This window comes from Budorcas taxicolor, chromosome 20, assembly GCF_023091745.1.
Source record: "Budorcas taxicolor isolate Tak-1 chromosome 20, Takin1.1, whole genome shotgun sequence".
In the NCBI taxonomy this organism is placed as follows: domain Eukaryota; kingdom Metazoa; phylum Chordata; class Mammalia; order Artiodactyla; family Bovidae; genus Budorcas; species Budorcas taxicolor.
In genome coordinates, this window is record NC_068929.1 from 53,783,015 (window position 1) to 53,792,782 (window position 9,768).

The 9,768-nt window shown below is 36.8% G+C and overlaps 1 protein-coding gene across 1 annotated transcript in view; it reads left to right on the forward strand.

Moving 5' to 3' along the window:
• LOC128066026 (S-formylglutathione hydrolase-like) overlaps nucleotides 1–9,490 on the forward strand; it is a 71,638-nt gene extending 62,148 nt beyond the window's left edge. Inside the window, 2 exon segments of the mRNA XM_052659105.1 lie at nucleotides 8,655–9,338; nucleotides 9,340–9,490. Coding sequence (XP_052515065.1) covers nucleotides 8,655–9,338; nucleotides 9,340–9,490 — 835 coding nt within the window.
• The last annotated feature ends 278 nt before the right edge of the window (nucleotides 9,491–9,768 follow it).

Consider the following 9,768-nt stretch of genomic DNA (forward strand, 5'->3'; position numbering starts at 1 on the left):
TGAAGCTGAAGCTCCAATACTTTGGCCACCAGATATGAATAGCTGACTCATTAGAAATGACCCTGATGCTGGGAAAGGTAGAAGGCAGGAGGAGAAGGTGATGACAGAGGATGAGATGAGTGGATGGCATCACCGATTAAATGGGCACGGGTTTGAGCAAGCTCTGGGAGATGGTGAAGGACAGGGAAGCCAGGCATGCTGCAGTCCATGAGCTCACAAAGAGTCAGACATGACTGAGGAATTGAACAACAGCAATAATGTAAATAGAAAATATACACATATATATTCTAATACATGTAAATAGAAAAATGAAGATTTTGAATAAGTGTATTAGCCTATAAAAAGGAATGAATAGGGAAAATATTTACTACAAAAAAAAAGTGCTAAATATATTTGACAGAATCTGGTATCTATTACTGACAAGAATAGAGGATTTATGTTGTGATATAAAATCAGTATGCTATTTTCCTTTGATGCAAAGGGAGCAAAAGTAAAATTAAGTGGAAAATGTGTATTTTTTTAATGTTTAGCACTGCAGTTAATTTTTTATGGGAGTTAGAAACATGTATTATTTGGAGATAAATTTATATTGGTTAAGTGTGTGGCCAGCATGATGGAACTGGATCACCCTGAACTCACCTTCACCTGAATTCCAGTGCAGAGAAAACATTTTAAACAAAGCCTGGGACAGACCCACTTGATGATTCTTCAGAAATTCCCATAAAGGCTTGAAGCAACAGTGATTTCCTCAGAACATTTGCTAGTGGCTGCCAATTTTTAAATCTCATTCAAATGATGGCATGCACAATTTTAGAGTCCTCTTTCTAGCATATGAGCCGCAGGGGCTTACTCCCCAACCAGGGGACCAATATCTACCCTGGTACTCCCCAGTCCATACAGTAACCCACGGAGGGACTTAGTACTTTCCACCAGTTAGCTAGGACCCATTACACAAGGCAGGACTAGTAGCCAACTGCACCCAGGGCCAGCTCTCCCTCCCAGACCCACCACAGTTTCTACCAGAGCCTTTCTAGGCTCTGGAAGCCCACATGGGGGCAACCTTAGTATGTGATGACCAGTGGGAAGTGTGCTTCATGCCCCACAGGATTTCTCCTACATTACACCACTACTCTAAGATTTGGGGAGACATAACCAACCTACCTCCATCCACAGTTCTTCAGGAACTCCATCTATCAGATCTAGTCCCTTGAATCTGTTTGTCATTCCACTGTATAGTTGTAAGGGATTTGATTTAGGTCATACTTGAATGGTCCAATGGTTTTCCCTACTTTCTTCAATTTAAGTTTGAATTTGGCAATAAGAAGTTCATAGTCTGAGTCACAGTCACCTCCCAGTCTTGTTTTTCCTGACTGTACAGAGTTTCTCCATCTTTGGCTTCAAAAAAAAAAAAAAAATATATATATATATATATATATATATATATATATATATATAATCAGTTCAGTTCAGTTGCTCAGTCATGTCCAAACTTTGCGACCCCATGAATTGCAGCATGCCAGGCTTCCCTGTCTATCACCAACTCCCGGAGTTCACTCAGACTTGCATCCATCGAGTCAGTGATGCCATCCAGCCATCTCATCCTCAGTTGTCCCCTTCTCCCCCTGCCCCCAATCCCTCCCAGCATCAAAGTCTTTTCCAATGAGTCAACTCTTCTCATGAGGTGGCCAAAGTACTGGAGCTTCAGCTTTAGCATCATTCCTTCCAAAGAAATCCCAGGGCTGATCTCCTTCAGAATGGAATGGTTGGATCTCCTTGCAGTCCAAGGGACTCTCAAGAGTCCTCTCCAACACCACAGTTCAAAAGCATCAATTCTTCGGTGCTCAGCTTTCTTCACAGTCCAACTATTACATCCATACATGACTACTGGAAAAACCATAGCCTTGACTAGACAGACCTTAGTCAGCAAAGTAATGTCTCTGCTTTTGAATATGCTATCTAGGTTGGTCATAACTTTTCTTCCAACGAGTAAGCGTCTTTTAATTTCATGGCTGCAGTCACCATCTGCAGTGATTTTGGAGCCCCCAAAAATAAAGTCTGACACTGTTTCCACTGTTTCCCCATCTATTTCCTATGACGTGATGGGACCAGATGCCATGATCTTCATTTTCTGAATGTTGAGCTTTAAGCCAAACTTTTCACTCTCCTCTTTCACTTTCATCAAGAGACTTTTTAGTTCCTCTTCACTTTCTGCCATAAGGGTGGTGTCATCTGCGTATCTGAGATTATTGATATTTCTCCTGGCAATCTTGATTCCAACTTGTGCTTCTTCCAGTCCAGCATTTCTCATGATGTACTCTGCATATAAGTTAAAAAAGCAAGCAGGGTGACGATATACAGCCTTGCCGTACTCCTTTTCCTATTTGGAACCAGTCTGTTGTTCCATGTCCAGTTCTAACTGTTGCTTCCTGACCTGCATACAGATTTCTCAAGTGGCAGGTCAGTTGGTCTGGTATGCCCATCTCTTTCAGAATTTTCCACAGTTTATTGTGATCCACACAGTCAAAGGCTTTGGCGTAGTCAATAAAGCAGAAATAGATGTTTTTCTGGAACTCTCTTGCTTTTTTCAGGATACAGTGGATGTTGGCAATTTGATCTCTGGTTCCTTTGCCTTTTCTAAAACCAGCTTGAACATCAGGAAGTTCACGGTTCATGTACTGCTGAAACCTGGCTTGAAGAATTCTGAGCATTACTTTACTAGTGTGTGAGATGAGTGCAACTGTGCGGTAGTTTGAGCATTCTTTGGCATTGCCTTTCTTTGGGATTGGAATAAAAACTGGCCTTTTCCAATCCTGTGGCCACTGCTGAGTTTTCCATATTTGCTGGCATATTGAGTGCAGCACTTTCACAGCATCAGCTTTCAGAATTTGAAATAGCTCAACTGGAATTCCATCACCTCCACTATCTTTGTTTGTAGTGATGCTTTCTAAGGCCCACTTGAATTTACATTCCAGGATATCTGGTTCTAGATGAGTGATCACACCGTCATATTATCTGGGTCATGAAGATTTTTTGGTACAGTTCTTCTGTGTATTCTTACCATCTCTTCTTAATATCTTCTGCTTCTGCTGGTCCATACCATTTCTGTCCTTTATCAAGCCCATCTTTGCATGAAATATTCCCTTGATATCTCTAATTTTCTTGAAGAGATCTTTAGTCTTTCCCATTCTGTTCTTTTCTTCTATTTCTTTGCATTGATTGCTGAGGACAACTTTCTTATCTCTTCTCGCTATTCTTTGGAACTCTGTATTCAGATGCTTATATCTTTCCTTTTCTCCTTGGATTTTCACTTCTCTTCTCTTCACAGCTGTTTGTAAGGCTTCCCCAGACAGCCATTTTGCTTTTTTGCATTTCTTTTCCATGGCGATGATCTTGATCCCTGTCTCCTGTACAATGTCACGAACCTCAGTCCATAGTTCATCAGGCACTCTATCTGTCAGATTTAGGCCCTTAAATCTATTTCTCACTTCCACTGTATAATCATAAGGGATTTGATTTAGGTCATACCTGAATGGTCTAGCGGTTTTCCCTGCTTTCTTCAATTTGAGTCTGAATTTGGCAATAAGGAGTTCATGATCTGAACCACAGTCAGCTTCTGGTCTTGTTTTTGTTGACTGTATAGAGCTTCTCCATCTTTGGCTGCAAAGAATATAATCAATCTGATTTTGGTGTTGACCATCTGGTGATGTCCATGTGTAAAGTCTTCTCTTGTGTTGTTGAAAGAGGGTGTGTGCTATGACCAGTGCATTTTCTTGGCAAAACTCTATTAGTCTTTGCCCTGCTTCATTTTGTATTCCAAGGCCAAATTTGCCTGTTACTCCAGGTGTTTCTTGACTTCCTACATTTGCATTCCAGTCCCCTATAATGAAAAGGACATCTTTTTTGGGTGTTAGTTCTAAAACGTCTTGTAGGTCTTCATAGAACCGTTCAACTTCTGCTTCTTCAGCGTTACTCGTTGGGGCATAGTCTTGGATTACTGTGATATTGAATGGTTTGCCTTGGAAACGAACAGAGATCATTCTGTCGTTTTTGAGATTGCATCCAAGTACTGCATTTCGGACTCTTTTGTTGACCATGATGGCTACTCCATTTCTTCTGAGGGATTCCTGCCCACAGTAGTAGATATAATGGTCATCTAAGTTAAATTCACCAATTCCAGTCCATTTTAGTTCACTGATTCCTAGAATGTCGATGTTCATTCTTGCCATCTCCTGTTTGACCACTTCCAATTTGCCTTGATTCATGGACCTGACATTCCAGGTTCCTATGCAGTATTACTCTTTACAGCATTGGACCTTGCTTCATAGATATATATTTTTGTAACACATATATTATTATATTTTAGCATATATATTTTTGTAATTATGCTGTACATATAAATATATGTGAACATTTATATGTTTTTGTGAACAACATAGTAACACAAACTAAAAACCTATAAAAAATACATACATATACACATATGAAAAAGTGATTCAAATAAACTCTACAGATAGTCATCAAATCACAAAAAACTGAGGAAAAGAAGGGAAAAAAAATAAAAATAAGAATAACCAGAAAGTGATTAATAAGTAACAAATTAGCAATAATTACTTTAAATAGCAATAAGTAGCAATAATTACTTTAAATTAAAACAGTCTCAATGCCCCAATCAAAAAATATAGTGACTGAATGGTTAAAAACAAGACCCTTATATTTGCTCCCTATAAGAGATGAACTTCAAGCTACCAGCCATATTTTTCACAGAACTAGAACAAATAATTTCAAGATTTGTATGGAAATACAAAAAACCTCGAATTGCCAAAGCAATCTTGAGAAAGAAGAATGGAACTGGAGGAATCAACTTGCCTGACTTCAGGCTCTACTACAAAGCCACAGTCATCAAAACAGTATGGTACTGGCACAAAGACAGACATATAGATCAATGGAACAAAATAGAAAGCCCAGAGATAAATCCACACACCTATGGACACCTTATCTTTGACAAAGGAGGCAAGAATATACAATGGAGTAAAGACAATCTCTTTAACAAGTGGTGCTGGGAAAACTGGTCAACCACCTGTAAAAGAATGAAACTAGATCACTTTCTAACACCACACACAAAAATAAACTCAAAATGGATTAAAGATCTAAATGTAAGACCAGAAACTATAAAACTCCTAGAGGAGAACATAGGCAAAACACTCTCAGACATAAATCACAGCAGGATCCTCTATGATCCACCCCCCAGAATTCTGGAAATAAAAGCAAAAATAAACAAATGGGATCTAATTAAAATTAAAAGCTTCTGCACAACAAAGGAAAATATCAGCAAGGTGAAAAGACAGCCTTCTGAATGGGAGAAAATAATAGCAAATGAAGCAACTGACAAACAACTCATCTCAAAAATATACAAGCAACTTATGCAGCTCAATTCCAGAAAAATAAATGACCCAATCAAAAAATGGGCCAAAGAACTAAATAGACATTTCTCCAAAGAAGACATATGGATGGCTAACAAACACATGAAAAGATGCTCAACATCACTCATTATCAGAGAAATGCAAATCAAAACCACAATGAGGTACCACTTCACACCAGTCAGAAAGGCTGCGATCCAAAAATCTGCAAGCAATAAATGCTGGAGAGGGTGTGGAGAAAAGGGAACCCTCCTACACTGTTGGTGGGAATGCAAACTAGTACAGCCACTATGGAGAACAGTGTGGAGATTCCTTAAAAAATTGCAAATAGAACTCCCTTATGACCCAGCAATCCCACTGCTGGGCATACACACCAAGGAAACCAGAATTGAAAGAGACACATGTACCCCAATGTTCATCGCAGCACTGTTTATAATAGCCAGGACATGGAAACAACCTAGATGTCCATCAGCAGATGAATGGATAAGAAAGCTGTGGTACATATACACAATGGAGTATTACTCAGCCGTTAAAAAGAATTCATTTGAATCAGTTCTGATGAGATGGACGAAACTGGAGCCCATTATACAGAGTGAAGTAAGCCAGGAAGAAAAACACCAATACAGTATACTAACACATATATATGGAATTTAGAAAGATGGCAATGACGACCCTGTATGCAAGTCAGGAAAAAAGACGCAGCTGTCTATAACGGACTTTTGGACTCAGAGGGAGAGGGAGAGGGTGGGATGATATGGGAGAATGGCATTCTATCATGTATACTATCATGTAAGAATTGAATCGCTAGTCTATGTCTAACGCAGGATACAGCATGCTTGGGGCTGGTGCATGGGGATGACCCACAGAGATGTTATGGGGAGGGAGGTGGGAGGGGGGTTCATGTTTGGGAACACATGTAAGAATTAAAGACTTTAAAATTAAAAAAAATTAAAAAAAAAAATAAATAAATAAAAACACTTGCCAAAAAAAAAAAAAAAAAAAAAAAGAGATGAACTTCAGATCTAAAGACACACACACTAAAGTGAAGTGGTGGAAAAAATATATTTAATACAAATGGAAAAAGGAAAAAATGTGGGAGTACCAATACCTATATCAGACAAAGTAGATTTTAAAACAAAGCTCTAACAAGAGGCAAGAAATATTATATAGTAATAAACTGATTGATCCAACAAGAAGATACATGTAATTGTAATATATATACACTCAACATAGGAGCACCTAAATACAGAAAGTGGTCGTTAACACATGTACATGGAGAAATTGACAGTAACACAATAGAAGGAGGCTTCACCATATCACTTATATCAAGGAATGGATCATCCATGTGGTGGTTTAGTAACTAAGTTGTGTCTGGCTCTTGTGACCCCATGGACTGTTGTGACCCTATGAACTGTAGCTCACCAGGCTCCTCTGTCCAGGAGATTTTCCAGGTAAGAATACTGAAGTGGTTTGCCTTTTCCTTCTCCAGGGGATCTTCCTGACCCAGGAATTGAACCCAGGTCTCCTGCATTGCAGGCAGATGCTTTCTCAACTTAGCTACAAAGGAAACCCATTCATATAGATAATCCATATAAAAAATCAGTATGAAAATATTGGCCTTGAAGGACACATTAGACTAGACTAGATATACTGTGTGTGTGTGTGTATCCATTCCAACCAAAATCAGCAGAATGCAGTTTTTAAGTACATGGAACATTATGCATGGGAGAACACATGCAGGAACACAAAACAAATACCCATAAATTTGATAAAACTGAAATTAAGCATATTTTCAGACAATAATGATATTATAGTAGAATTCAGCTACAAGAGAAAATAAAAAATAAAAACAAGTAAATAAATGAAAATTGGGACGGAAGAAGTAAAATTGTCACTATTTGTAGATGGTGATGCTGTTTATAGAAAGTTCTAGGGAAATCACTGAAATTGCAATAGAATTTATGAATGAATTCAGTAAAGTCAAAGGGTACAATGTTTCTATGTACTAACAACAAACTATCAGAAAGATAAATTAAGAAAGCAATCTCTTTTACAATTGTACCGAAAATTTAAAAAATATCGAAGAATAAATCTAAACAGAGAGGTAAAAGGCCTATATTCAGAAAACTATAAGACATGGTGAGTGAAATTGAAGATGGTACAAACAAATGGACAGATATACTGTGTTCATGGTTTGGAAGAATCAATGTTATTAAAATGGCCAATTAAAATTATTAATGAACATACAAATTAATAATATTCTCACTGAGAAAATAAGGGGTAAAATCTTTATCAAGAAATATTAAGAATATATAGGAAAAAAGTCTTCCTGAAATCAATTAAAAATTGAGTATATTGATACTAAATTTTTAGATTTGTCTGAAGTATCTTATCCAGATTTCAATCATTGTAGATTTGATCTCTAAGTTCCAAGTGATTTATTAACAATAAAATTGTTAATAAAAATTATTGCCATTGTTTATTTAAATAAATAAAGTTTTCCAGAAGAAAACAAAGAACAACAAGAATTCTGTTATAAATAATTTAAAATTTTATTATAATAATTTTAATGAAAGATATTAATAATAGCATTGAGTCAGGGTATATGAGGTATAAGATAACTACAAACATAAAATAACTTCCAAAGAAGTATATTTGAAAATGTATTAGAATTCTTCAGTAATCTAAATGAACAAGTACTGAAATAGAAATGTTCTTGTGAAAAAAAAAATATAATGAACAAATTCTAGAATACAGGGTAAATGATTGCTTAATAAATGTGCCAGCTAAAGAAATAGAATATGTTATAACTGTGTTGAGCAATTAATCATTTTGAATTAATTGGAGAAATAGTCTAATAGTCTCACTCTGTTAACATATCAAATTAACTTCAAAGTAATTAAAATCTAATATAGAAATGAGGCCATATAAATAACATACTCAACTGTATCTAATTCCTATTAGGTTTTGGAATGTTGAAGAATTTTCTAAGGAGAAAATTATTGATGGAGACAAAAAAAGATGCAACATTATCTAAAGCAATTTGTCACTTCATGTGAAAGTTTTAATAATCTTATTTGTCCAAAATTATTCTAATTTTGCAATTTATCCTAATTTCATACTGGTGAAATAACTAAACATTTTAAAAGTGAGATAGGCAGCTGCTCTTCCCACCGCTACCGGAGGATCATCTACCCTTTGGTACAGACCAAAAAGCAAGTAGTAACTGGACAGAAGAACGGCATTGAAACAGGTTTCCAGCAGCAAGTGCTTTGGAGGACTGCAGAAAGTTTTTGAACATCACAGTGTTGAACTGAAGTGCAAAATGAAATTTGCTGTGTATTTACCACCAAAGGCAGAAACTGGAAAATGCCTTGTGCTATATTGGCTGTCTGGTTTAACTTGCATAGAACAAAATTTTATATCAAAATCTGGTTATCATCAAGCTACTTCAGAATATGGCCTTGTTGTCATTGCTCCAGATACCAGCCCTCGTGGCTGCAGTATTAAAGGAGAAGAGGACAGCTGGGACATTGACACTGGTGCTGGGTTTTATGTCAATGCTACTGAAGATCTTTGGAAAACTAACTATAGAATGTATGCTTATGTATCGAAGGAGCTTCCCCAACTCATAAATGACAATTTTCCAGTGGACCCCCAAAGGATGTCTGTGTTTGGCCACTCTATGGGAGGCCATGGAGCTCTGATTTGTGCTTTGAAGAATCCTAGAAAATACAAATATGTGTCAGCATTTGCTCCACTTTGCAACCCAGTGCTCTGTTGGGGCAAAAAAGCCTTTACCAGATATTTGGGAACAGATCAAAGTAAGTGGGAGGCTTATGATGCTGCCTATCTTGTGAAGTCCTGTCCAGGTTCTCAGCTGGATATACTAATTGATCAAGGGAAAGATGACGAGTTCCTTTCTACTTCCTGATAACGTCATAGCTTCCTGTACAGAAAAGAAAATCCCTGTTGTTTTCAGATTACCAGAGGGTTATGATCATAGCTACTACTTTATTGCAATCTTTATTGCTGATCACATCAGACATCATGCAAAATACCTGAATGCATGAAAAACTGCAGATAAGAGAATCTCTTCAGGATTATAAAATTGTAATAAATAGAATTTCAAGGAAATAAGATTTTAAAACTTTGGATTTCGTAATGCTAAAAATGCTTTATTTTGTAGTTGAAACGCCCTCTGAATAAATATATCAAACCTGAAAAAAAAAATAGTGAGATAGTATTCAAGTAACTCATGAAACAGCAGACTACTATGCTACCATAAAATTAATAGTCTAAAATTGTATTTTGTAACAAAGCACAGATACAAAATTTGTGAACATATACA